Below are 12,769 nucleotides of genomic sequence, written 5' to 3'. Positions count from 1 at the left end.
GAATGGCGCGTGCAAGGCGTGTGGGTAGGGGAGGTGGCCGATCCGGCGGCGGAAGGTCAACTCGGAGTCCGCCGGGTGTACGGGCGTCGCCGGAGCGCGCCAGGCAGAGGCGCTCCGACGGCGCGTGGAAGCGGGCCGGCTGGAAGTGGCCGGAGATGATGACGTACGTGCAAGCGCGCGCGGAGGAGGCTGCGGAAGGAGAAGCGGAGGTGCCCCCCGTTGCCGGCGCTGCCCCCGCGCGACGACGATGACGACGCCACCGCCGGGCCGCCTCTAGCCCGCGGGAGCACCTCCGAGGCGGTGACCATCGAGGTGGCGGCGGTCGTCGCCTAGGAAGAGTCGGCGACCAAAAACCCTCCACCGGCGATATTAAGCGTCCCGGTGATTTCAGCGAGTTCGATTCACGTTTTCGGTTTCTGTTCTGCGCCATCGCTAAATCTGCTAGCAATTTATTTTTCGGGAGACTAAACTCACTTTATTCGGTTGCTGGCTGGTGATGCTCTTGCTCCTCCCCAAATCCCTTCCCGCCCAATCCCCTCCACCGCCTCAAAGCCATCCCAATCTGGCCGCTCGCGTGACAGCCTCTCTCTTCTTCCTCGCTCCCCGGGCCCGGCTCCTCTATTTTCCTCTTCCCTCCCAAACACAGAACCTTCCGGACCATTCCAAAACCCTAAACCCTCGCTACCCAAGCACCCTAATCCCCGCAGTTTCGCAGTCCACCTCCGGCGATTCGACTCGCCCCGATCTCCGGCGTCTCCGATTCGCGCCCGCATTGCTCGATCCGGCCGCGACCCCGCGGGAATCGGCGCGGATTTGGGGGAAGGAATTCGCTCCAGCGGCGTCCCCGCTCCCGGATCTCCTGAAGCTTCTAGAACATCCTTTGCTCCGCGGCGCGGTAGGATCCTCTGGTTCGTGCTCGGTTTGCTCGATTCGGGAGGGGCTTCGCCGGAACCGGCGCGGATTTGGGGCGCGCGTGGGGGTCGGGATGGCCGCGGCGCGTCATCTTCTCGCCGCGGTGGTGCTCTGGGCCGCGCTCTCCTCCGCCGCGTGTTTCACCGACCCCTCCGATGGTACGTTTGCTCACCCACGGCATGTGGTGATCGAGCTCTCACTCCGTGGTTCCTCTACTCTGCGCGTGCATATTACGCGCGGACCTCCTCTTCGTGGATTTTGTGAGCGCGCGCGTGGTTCTGGTCGATTTCTCTCTGTTCAGTACTACGCACACGCTGGGCTTGTTTGTATCGCAGTGAGGGAGCTTGCCTGCGCTCATGGATTGGTGTGCGCGCGTGCAACTCTGCCTTGCGCGCGCTTCTGCTTGTGTCTGTACGCGCTCGCACTTACATTTAGATCTGTGGTCACTGGATATGGTTGCTTGATGGTCACATGTGTGTGCTAGCACCTGGAAATAGCATGCCTTACTTCTGACCCTTGCCACAACGATTGCTGTGCCTATGTAGTGCCATATAATATATACGAGTGTGCATGATTTTTGTGTTTCTGAAGTACTTCCCTTTGTGCAATGGCTCTGTCTGATGCCATCCTGTTGTCTGTGTATGTCTCTTCCTGCTCACAAATTTGTAAGCTGTAGGTTCTAACAGGTTCACTGTTTGTTTTGTTACTGTTCTTTGGTTACTGTACAGCGATCGGGATGTGGGAATTATATCGCACACTGGAATCGCCATGGCAGCTTTCTGGGTGGACATTCATGGGTGGTGACCCCTGTGGAGGAGACGGGGAACTTGGATCGTGGCGGGGGGTCTTTTGCAAGGACTCATGTGTCGTGGCTATGTAATTTTCTCATTTAATTCTTAACTTGCCGGTCAGTTTTGCCTGCAAACTTATAGAAGCATTTATTATATTTTTCCTGTTTTGTTACTTCCTTGCAGAAACATTAGTGGGCTCGGGGTCGGAGGGTGGCTTGGCCCAGAACTGCTCAAACTCCACTCTTTGAAAGAGCTGTAAGCTTATTGTTACAAAATTTGTGGTATCTGCTTACTGGCTGTCATTCTGCAATTTTTGACACAAGTTTCTGTTTATGGTGCTTTGATGCATCACGATGATAGTGATGTGAGCTTCAACAACATCGCTGGTGAAATCCCGCCCACTTTGCCCCCAAATGTGGAATACTTGTACATTCTTCTTGCCTCTTCTACTTATACTCTTTAAGTTTGGCTAAGTGTATTTAAGTATGAAATATGAGTGATACGACTGGTACGGTCTGGTCTCTTGCAGAAATTTGGCAGCCAACAAGTTTGAGGGAACTGTACCACCATCATTGCCATATTTGCACTCCCTTAAATATATGTGAGTTGATTTTTTCGCAACTGGAGCATTCCCTAGCCTCTACTCAAAATCTGGTTGCTGAATCAATGATTGATCTGTAATCTCGATTGCAGGAATCTCAGCTATAATAATCTCTCTGGAATAATTGGTGATGTATTCGTTAACATGAAAAGCTTAGTAACAATGTAAGGTTCCCATATCTTGATTACTTTTCAAACATATATCTCTCTTGTGAAAGAAATGAGTTATTTTATCGCACTCTGACCTGCAACACGCTGTTTGCAGCACGATGTGCACATATCTTTGCCCTGAAACATCTGCATTTATTATACTCCCCCCCCCCCTGTCCCATGAAGGTTGTCTAAGATTTGCCAAAATTTGGATGTATCTAGACTAGATACATCCAAATTTTGGCAAATCTTAGACAACCTTCATAGTATGGAGGGAGTATTACTCGATGAATCATCAGATGTAGTATGGGATTGTCACATGTAATGGTTTTGTGCACTTCAAGTTGGTGTGAACTTCTTGCAGTTATTTTGTTCACTGATTTGTTCTAAAACAATCTTTCAGCTCATTTCTATGTTAACAAACAACACATTTTTTTAATTGCAATACAACCCCCACCTCCCACAAACATGCACACATTTTGATACAAAAGTATTTCTTTTGATTTTTATCCTGCTCTGGTCCAGTATTGTTCTAACCAGTTTCTGTTAGTCGCAGATCTTTTAATATTCTGATCTGTCTGTAACTTCACCTCATATTTGTCCCCTTGCTGCTTTCAGGGACTTATCATCCAACTCGTTCGGCGGCGACTTACCAAGATCATTTAGTTCGTTGAACAACCTTCACTATCTGTAATAACTATGTGCCTTCTATGTCATGCACAGTGCACATAGCTGCAGGAAGTTGTTAATTATAAGTTTCTTTGCCTGCTTTTACAGTTATTTACAGCATAACGACTTCACGGGATCTGTGATTTTGTTAGCAGACCTTCCACTGGTAGCACTGTAAGAAAATTTTACTGGACTGCAGGCATATTTGATTTTCCATATTATCTGTCAATGCTAATGTTCATCTATTGCTTGCAGCAACATTGAGAATAATCACTTCAGTGGTTATGTGCCTGGAACTTTTGAGTTCATTCCTGAGCTGAGGTACTGAATTATGTTCTACATTGCCCCTTTCTGTTCCTCCAGAGGATCTTGTGTGCATATCTACACGTGTTGACTTCATATCTAGTACATTATGTGATTAACCTTCTGGTTAATATTCCAGGATTGACGGAAACCATTTTCAACCAGGTTTCAAACGATCACCGTCCTCATTTACTAGGACAACACATTCACCTCCATCCCCGCATCAGCCTCGACCTCCATCTCCATCTCCACCTCCACCTCCACCTCCATCTCCACCTTCACCAGCAGTCAAGCAGAATTTAAAGCACAGAGCAAAACCTCCACAGCCTTCTGTTGGCTACACTTCTCTGCACAGTTCTAGCCACCATGCGAAGTCACACTCTCGAGTGACAGCAGCTGCAATAGCTACCATCACTTGTACAATTTTTATACTCTTCATTGTTGGGTTGATTCTGAAAAGCTGGAAAGGTTGTACATGTGACCCGAAGAGCACTGCCGACAATACCAAGTCTTTACCAGCCACTTTGGAAGGAGGTAGCAATGGGCAATTTACTACAACTTCATACCAATTTATGCTAGTTGATGGTCAATTGGACATACATATTTTTTATATCTATTTTGGCTCTTGTTATTACTCACTGTGAATCTAGGACTGGTAACTGTGAACTTGAGAGTCATCAGAAACACTAAACCCTTTAATATCAACGCTCATTGACGAAGGGATACATCAAATTCATCTGCTTACTTTTGCTTTAATCCTTGCATGTTGCATTATAATGTTTTATTGGGAGATACTTGTATTAATTCACATCATTGAAATTTATACTACGCCATTTTGCAGTCCCTAAAGCAAATGAGGTCCTGTACTCTTGGAGTTCTCTTATGATGGGTCGTGATACTTCCTCTAGTAATAATAATAGCATTAACCCTGGAAGAGTTTCCAAAAGGAAAAGTCTGGCCAAGACATCCAAAACCCTTGTACCTGCAAAGCAATTTCTGGCAGTCGACATTTTGGTGGCTACCAGGAACTTCAATGAAGAATGTCTTATCGGTGAAGGTATTACTGGCCGAGTTTACAGAGGTGATTTTCCTGATGGTCAGGTATGATACTGTTATCATAACAAGTGGGTCATTATACCTTTCTATATTGCTAATGTGTTATTCTGGAATAGGTTCTCAAATCTAATTTCTATACTTCTATTTTAGAACCCTGACAGTTGACTTGTTCTTTATCTGGTTTATTGACTATACTAGATTGAATACTTTCCTTGTCGGTATGGCATAACGTCTTGCCGTATTGAGGGCCGTAGCAATACTTATTCTCGATGTCTTAATAAGATTTACAGTTCAATGTGCAGGGAAGGACATTCTTGTTCTCACATGCCACTTTCAAAAAATGTGAATATTTTCAGTGTTAAAATTAAATTGACATTTTCCTAAATAGCTAAGGCATCTTCTCTAAAATAATAGAGAAGGTATCAAATTTATACGAGCCATTATTTTTATCTCCAATTTATATTTCATGCGTTTCTTGTTGTATGCACAGCTCCTGGCTATAAAGAAGATCAACATGATAGATTTGTCATTATCAGAACAAGATGAGCTCATGGACATTCTATGGAATATGTCCAGATTAAAGCACCCCAATATATCTTCGCTCGTGGGATATTGTGTGGAGTTTGGACATTGTGCTCTTCTATATGAGTATGCAGAAAATGGCTCCCTTGATGATCTTCTGTTTTCATCAGCCACAAGATCGAGGGCTTTGTCATGGAAAGCTCGGATGAAGATTGCTCTTGGAGTTGCCTATGCTTTGGAGTAAGTGGAGTTTGTCTGGACTGGATTCACACCAATCCTCTAATCAGTTTTATACGAAGTTCTGCAGAATAATGGATTACACCCATCTTGTAACCTTAATAGCTTCGTTCTTATTGTTTAGTTGAGTGCTGCCAACTTCTTTAGACTTCTATACTGGAATTGGATTTCCCAGATATTTTATAACTATGTTTTTATCCCTGCAGATACTTGCATTTTATGTGCTCTCCTCCAGTTACCCATGGAAATATTAAAGCTACAAATATTTTGCTTGATGCTCAGCTCATGCCCTACCTAAGTCACTGTGGGTTAGGAAAGTTCAGCCATTTTGTCAGCGCCACAAGAATGGTGAGTGTTCCAAGGATAGTATTGCTACTCTATGATTATTTTGTAAGAAAGAATGGTGATGCAGTTAACATTTACTTTATCAATTCAAGGACACTTGAACTATCTGGGATTCGAATTTGAGACAGGGATAGATGCATTAGAAATGAATAATTAGAACTGCTCTTTTCCAGATTAGATTTTTTCTCATTCTGTGTGTAGCTAGATTATCGGGCACTCACATATGTACAATGTGGTAATTCTGATGTTTTGCGACAGTGTTTGCTTAAATCAGAGAGCACCCCTCCAAAAAATTGAAAATCGTTAAACTACCCATGCTCCCTCCAAATATAAACAATAAGGTGGAAAAATCTGATGCTATCCAATTTGAATGATATACTGCACTTTATAAAATAAACTAGATTCATTGTCTATTGACAATACCCCACTTGGAAAGCAGGATTCAGAAGCTCTCAGTGGTGCTAAAGGCTATGCTGCCCCTGAGGCTAATGGTTCGGGAACAGAAATCATAAAAGCTGATATTTACAGTTTTGGTGTGATATTGCTTGTGCTTTTGACTGGACAAAAAGCTTTTGACAGGTATGTGATCACACACACTTGTGCCATACTAGCAGTCTGGTTTACTAAAGGAATCTGTTTTCTTCAGTTCAAGAAGGCAGAATGAGCAGTTTCTAGTTGATTGGGCCTCTCCTCATCTCCATAACCTTGATTCTCTGGAGGGAATAACTGATCCAAGAATATGTGGCCACATGCCACCTATAGCTATTTCTGCATTGGGCAACATCATCTTGCTTTGCATCAAGGTAGTTCTCTATTCTCTTTTCTGGTACACATTGTTTTCTACTCCCTGTGTTCAGAAATAAGTGACTCAGCTTTGTCTTGATACGGACACATCCGTATCTAGACAAAGTTGAGTCACTTATTTCCGAACGGAGGTTGTAGTTTCTTAACCTTGCTGATAGCTATTGGGTAACAACTGAAACACTGCCCATGCTGCTATGTGAAATGCTCAAAATGTTCAGAGCCACAGCAATATCCTAATGTTCACTGCATTCTCCAACTGGATTTTCAGGAAAAATTTCTGCGAGCAGTACGTTTTCTTTTAATTAAAGGAATAGTGTATTGGCTCTTGGTTTCTGCATCGAATCGTTGCACACAGCCTTAAAAGTTTACAAAGTTTCCGAACTTGAACCAAACGGCACAAAAAGAAAAAAAGATATTTACATTCAGCGGAGAACTGACAGCTCAATTGTTACATAATACGTAGATTGACAGCAAAATATGGAGACGAATAGACTGAATTCATTGAGAGACATGGGTTTGTACATGTTTAGTTATGAGTTTAAGACCTTTGCAAATATCTTATCATCAATACTGCTGCTAGGTTATGGGCGACTGAAGTGACTTAAATTCACTCACATCTGTTCCTCATGGTCGTTTGGGTCGGAGTCATGGGCTGCAGGCTACATCTATTTCAGTCTGTTTTTAGTTCAGTCTTTTTTCTTCCTTTTCTCTGTTTGGTTATTCAGGGTACTCGTGTCCGTGCCCTTTGTAATTTTTGGTCATGTACTCTGGCCTTTCTTTTGGCCTTTCTTTCTTCTATATATTTCACATGCAGTTCTCCTGCATGGTTCGATTTTTTTTTGTTACATAATAATATATTAGGTGATCACACATCCATGTTTTGAATATTATTTATGTTATTTCTTCAATTCAGGAATCACCAGATTTACGCCCACCAATTAGAGTTATAACAGACAAATTAGTAAAGCTTGTCCAGTCAACAGGCCTTCAAAAGACCAATGCAGCACATCAATTGGAGGCTGATGCTCAGGACCCCTCTTTTATAACAACCCGGCCATATTTTGAGCCATCGTCCACTGGTATCTCACTTGAAAGTGCTGCTTCGTTCTTGTTATACTCTTCATGTCTTTAGTCTTAATTTGATTGTCTGATCAGTCAGTCAGGCTGCAACTGAGAGCTTCATCGCCCGCTGACGAAGATCTGCTCTTCTCCTCGAATGGCATCACATATCATGCTACTTTGTGTTCTCAACGTAACTTGGAGTATCTGAAGCGTTGCGGCTCTTCTCAAATTTTCCGCAATGCAAATTGGTGACACCCAAAGCTGCTGAGCTGAGACGCACTGACCACAGAAGACAACCCTGCGGTGCTTGACCATGTGGAGTAAGTAACCAAAATAAACTCGCTCTCTTGTTCATTCTGGTAGAAAGTTGGTGCAAGCATGGCTAGTAGTATCTTGTGTGCTGTTAGAAAGTTGGTGCAAGCATGTGATGTTGCTTGGAGCGCCCTTTTTGTAAGTATACTGATTCCAACTGTCGGATCCACGTATGCCCATTCCCCACTTCTGTAGTCCTGTCTATATGCTCGTTTTCCTGTCTTGAAATTGTGTGGACAAGCTGCCCGTTAGCCAATTGGCACTGCCTCCCAACACAGAACTGCTCTGGCCTGGTCCTGACCTTACAATGCTGCTCGGTTCACATGTCTTGTGATTTTTTTAGATGAATATATGCTCCAAGTGATACGATATGATATTGTCTGTACATAAATACACGGCGATGCCCACTCTTTCTTAAGTGAGCAGTAATGTTACAGCCGATAAAACTAACCATCTAGTCTTTTGTTCTTTGCAACCAATTCCATTAGCTGACAGTTCAAATAGCCTTAATTACGTATTAATTCATGGCATTCTAGTAGCGGAAACACACTAGTAGTAGATACCCTCACCCGGCCCGTGTCACGTCGGGAGCAATATGGGTGCCTACATTGTGTACATCTTATTCCCAATCCTACACACAGAAATACAATCCTATCCCTTAATCCTGGAGCCGAGATCAGATGGAGATGCTGTTAGGTATGCCCCTCCCAGTGACCCCTGGCTCTGAGAATGGTTTGAGCAGCTCGTATGGCACGATGCCAGCGCCGCACCTGTTCTTGTTCTCTGGGTTGTTGTTGCGCTCGTCGATGGCACCCTCCACCTCTTTGAGCCTGCCGCTGAACTTCTCGAATGCCGCCTTCACAATGGGCTCGGCCAACCACGCTGGCTCGGCGTACTCTCCCATGTACTCCTCATCTGGCGAGTGTGAGGAGAGAATGTCCAGAGTTGCCATCACCTTGATGGCCTGCATTTGTGAGGGGAGGCTTTGCAGCAGAACCTCCTCCGGCCTGGCCATGAATTTCTTCATCTCGTCGTCCCGGTTCTCCTCCACCGGGATGTTCTTCCGCACCACAGTAGGGCGGTTTGGGAAGTACCCGCCGAAATGGTACTGCCCAAAGTTGACGGCGGCATGGTGGCCAGACGTGACCCACATGATGATGCTCAGAATCTGGGTGAGGTTGTCCTTCGAGTCGCACACCGGCCACCACGGCTCATCCTTCTTGTCCGCGTGCCCCTTGGTGCGCACCTCCTCCCACCAAGCCTGAAGCTCCTGATCGCCGGTGACATCCTCATCAGACTTGTAGTAGAAAGTTATGTAGTCGGATGCCCACTGCTTGATACAGTTCCAGATCAGGAGCCCGTCGTTGCCGTACGGGTAGTCCTTGATGGTGAGTTCAAGCTCACCATCGTCCTGGCGTACGGCAAGTCCCCGGCTGATGAGGTCCTCCGGCAGAGCCTCCGTGTTGAACTGCCAGGTTGCGTCATAGGCGACAGAGCAGAGCTCGATGGAGTACCTACCTGGCCAGAAGGCCTCCTCTATGATGCCGTCGGCGTTGATTAGAGCCTCCCTGGCCAGCGCGTTGATCTCCATGGTGTAGCGGAAGTGCGGGTGCAAGAGACGGTGCACCGGGTGCATCCGGCTGAGCTGCCGGTTGGTGGCGATGATGTATGGCTCGACGCTGGCGTGCGTGCGCAGCCAGTGGCTGACGAGCTGGTGATAGCCAGTGTCGTGGGTGAGCACGTGCGCCTTGGCCAGCTTCCACAGCCACGACTCAGTGGCGTCGGGCCCGTGCGTAAAGGCGCGCTTCCACTGCGGCTTGGTCGGCGACTGCGGCCGCGTCAACTCGATGGCTAGTGGCATCAGCGTCCCCTCTTTGCCGAGGAAGAAGATGGTGCGGGACCCGTACAGCGTCCTGTCCGGCAGCTCGCGCACCTTGTGCACGTACGGCAGGAACACGTCGTGGTAGTCCAGCATGAACAACCGCTTCTTCTCCAGCGCCTCCTCCACTGTCATGAGACCGTTCATCATCATCTCTAGGAGCTCCTTGGTTAGCGCCGACTCCGGAGGGCCATACACCTCAGGGTCGAGCTTGCTCACTATGGGGAATTCCTGCACGATGGTCTCTCGTTAATCAAACTGATTAAAAGCGTAGGAGGATTACCTTTGAATGATTTTTTACTGCATCACATGTTTTTATTACATTTTTTCTACTGCATTTCATGCATCTTAGAGGGTGTTTTCAAACCCATAGTTAATTGATGCTAGCTAATTAGTTACCGTGAGGAGGCGGATGCAGATAGGGTTGAGCCCTGCGAGCGTCTGCCTCGCGAACTCCTCATCTCTGAACCATGAGAACCTGTCCCCTGCAAAGCGATGTCACATATGTGGTGATCAGTCATTGCTTGTGCACGGGCTCCAGCAGGCGGCGGCGAGGGTGGTAGTGCTCACTCTCGACCATGTGGGGAACCTCGAAGCGGAGGACGTGGTCGGTGGTGTCCTCGATCATCTGGACGACTCGGGGAATGACATCGTTGATTATGTTGAAGGAGGTGCTGGCATTGACGGGGAGTGGGATGCCATCGCTGTACAGGGCGTCGATGGCTGGGAAGTGCGGGAAGCAACGTGAGTTGTTGAGCAGTGGCGACAGTGCCGGCAGGATGGCATGCAACCCCGACCGTAGTGTCGTCGCGCTGAATGTCTGCCCTTTAATGTCTGAAAACTGCTCGTCACGTGGCACATACACCGGTGAGCTTCTCTTCTCTGTCTCCGAGTCTGCATTTTTAAACATTAATTCTATTACTACATTTCATTCTTGATTAATTCAATCAATTGATATGACGGACTATGATGTGCGCACCGATGAGTGTCTTGGGGCGACCGGTGCGGCATCGGCGAGGGTAGGGGTGTTCCTTGCCGCCGATCACGGGGCGTCTATGGTCGATGTTCTTGTCAGGGTCGCCAAGGTCATTGTAGGTGTCGTAGTCGTAGATGCGCTCGTGAAACTTGCGCTCGCCTTGCCCGTCGCCTCGCAACGTCTCTAGCTCCTTCTTCCTGAGCGCTTCAATCCCTGGCGGCGTCTGTGATGGCAGGTATGACTGCAACATATATGTGCCAACACATGGTTAATTCCTCCGGACGGTGTCCATGCATCCTTGGAGAGTGCTATTGTAGCTGTACGCGTGCCTTGCTTAATTACCTTGATGGTGAAGAACACCCGAGGTTCGGGGTTGTCGAACTTGGAGTGCACCCAGGAGGCGGCGTCGAAGGTGATGGCGGTGCTCTCGTCGCCGCCGGTGATGAGCTTGATGTTCTTGATGAACAACTCCCTGTGGTGCTCGTTCTCCACCATCACCGCGCCCACCGGCCCGAATGACTCCGGCACCGACATCTTGGCCTCGTACGTCCCTTCTTTCAGCGTCATGTGCGCGAACCCCTTCACTTTCTCCCTCTCCCTTCCCGTGCCTTCACACCCAAAAGGAAAGAAAACAAACTTGCCTTAGCCATGTGGAAACAAATCCAAGACGTGTGCATCCATGCAGATGCACAGTTGTGAGACCAGAGAAATTTTAGAGAGAGGAACTCACTGGGGTCGAGCTCGGAGCTGACGAGCTCCAGGAGCAGCGTCTTGCCGAAGAGGTCCTGGAGGTCGTCGAGGCCGCGGGAGACATACATGGAGGTTGGCTTCTGGGCGGTCACAATGGCCGTCACTGTAAGGTTCCTCTCCTTGGTTGCCACGGACGTCGAGACGCCCATGGCCTCATCGGTCGACGCGCAGCTAATCCTGCGTGTCCTGACCCGGCCGCCGGCTTTGCTGGAGGCTCGCCTGATCTGCTGGCTGCTGGCTGCTGCCGCAGCGGCGAAAAGAGGCGAGGCAACATTGCCGCTCTGTGCCGAGAGCAGCAGAGGCTGCTTCAGACGGATCATGGCTGGGCCGGTCGGGATGCTATAGATTGAGCTTCGACCACTACGTACTTCCCTGCTTTGGTGATTTATCAGCAGAAGAGCATACAACTATACCAGCACAACAGAAACTTAATGATGAAAATTGGGAGGCCGGTGCTGGTCTCTTCCTCTCTCACTCTCGGCACTCCTAGGTGCTCTGCGTCCGGGTTGCGTATTTCGTTGAGTATATAGTGCTAGTTATAAAACCAATCTGTGGATGCTTCAGGGCGTCATGTTTCACGTGCGAATGTAGTACACCGTCATGGGGTCTGTGGGTACGAAGTTTGCGACATGGTGATTGGTTGTGTGCCTAGCTCTATCTATTTTGCGAACACAACTTTAAGAGCCTATGAATAATATCCGGCCATGTCAGCGTATGTAGTAGGGGTTTCCTAGTTGGTCGACTAGCTAGGACTTCAGAAAACCACATAAAATCTGTTCATCAAGGAGGGCTACATTTCAATCGGGGAGCGCCTTCCACCACACATCCAGGTGGTCACGCGCGCACGAGGTACGCATCAGCAGGCTTGGAGGCTACGAGGGAGAAGGTGACACAACGCTTGTCACTTCCCTACGCATGTGACTACCCATTTGGCACATCCTAAATTTACGATGTGAGATCGAGATCTGCAGAAGATTTGTAGAATCACAGGTCTCTACGCTACATTTATCCCAAGAAAAGTCTTTAGGCTACACCATTTTTGTTTCTACCTTCTCATGCGCCACACATTGCATCAGATCATTTCGGGTAAAAAACACATCGCATCAGATAGGTACCCAGGCCGAGCACACGTTCTCGCGCTCCCGGGAGCAAGGCATCCAGGAAACAATAGCGATCGCTTCTGGGTACTTGTGGTGGGAGGTGAAAGGCCGGCGAGCGAGTTCAAGTGCGAGTTAAAGAGATCGACTACATATGTTCTTGCTTTGGTTTCAAATTTTGCAAAAGGAGCAAGCCATGGTTCTATTTTTTTGTCTGAGAGTATACAAATTGCAAACCAAATTTGTATAGAAGATATAATTGTAAGTTACATGAGGCTACACAAACTGCACACAGCCGTGCTGC

At 47.5% G+C, this 12,769-nt stretch overlaps 2 protein-coding genes and 1 long non-coding RNA gene across 3 annotated transcripts; 2 read left to right on the top strand and 1 right to left on the bottom strand.

Moving 5' to 3' along the window:
- The first annotated feature begins 985 nt into the window (after positions 1–985).
- On the top strand, positions 986–7,582 carry LOC124689872 (protein STRUBBELIG-RECEPTOR FAMILY 8-like). The gene is made up of 12 exons (XM_047223330.1): positions 986–1,070; positions 1,641–1,788; positions 1,887–1,958; positions 2,064–2,129; positions 2,233–2,304; positions 4,451–4,526; positions 4,972–5,243; positions 5,447–5,588; positions 6,025–6,164; positions 6,232–6,388; positions 7,303–7,468; positions 7,545–7,582. Exons 1-12 carry the CDS (start codon positions 986–988, stop codon positions 7,580–7,582), a joined length of 1,434 nt encoding a protein of 477 aa, XP_047079286.1.
- LOC124686701 lies at positions 6,363–7,729 on the top strand. The gene is made up of 3 exons (XR_006997912.1): positions 6,363–6,388; positions 7,303–7,468; positions 7,545–7,729. It is a non-coding gene; the product is annotated as an uncharacterized LOC124686701 (long non-coding RNA).
- A 538-nt stretch (positions 7,730–8,267) lies between these two features.
- Positions 8,268–12,035, bottom strand: LOC124691926 (lipoxygenase 2.3, chloroplastic-like). Its single transcript, XM_047225213.1, has 6 exons — positions 11,349–12,035; positions 10,961–11,226; positions 10,622–10,859; positions 10,213–10,536; positions 10,042–10,127; positions 8,268–9,873 (listed from the first exon to the last, which is right to left on the bottom strand). The coding sequence occupies exons 1-6, from the start codon at positions 11,686–11,688 to the stop codon at positions 8,440–8,442; spliced, it is 2,688 nt and encodes an 895-aa protein (XP_047081169.1). The 5' UTR covers positions 11,689–12,035; the 3' UTR covers positions 8,268–8,439.
- Between the last annotated feature and the right edge of the window lie 734 nt (positions 12,036–12,769).

Source organism: Lolium rigidum, chromosome 2 (assembly GCF_022539505.1).
Source record: "Lolium rigidum isolate FL_2022 chromosome 2, APGP_CSIRO_Lrig_0.1, whole genome shotgun sequence".
Taxonomy (NCBI): Eukaryota; Viridiplantae; Streptophyta; class Magnoliopsida; order Poales; family Poaceae; genus Lolium; species Lolium rigidum.
This window is presented reverse-complemented; position numbering and strand designations above follow the sequence as displayed.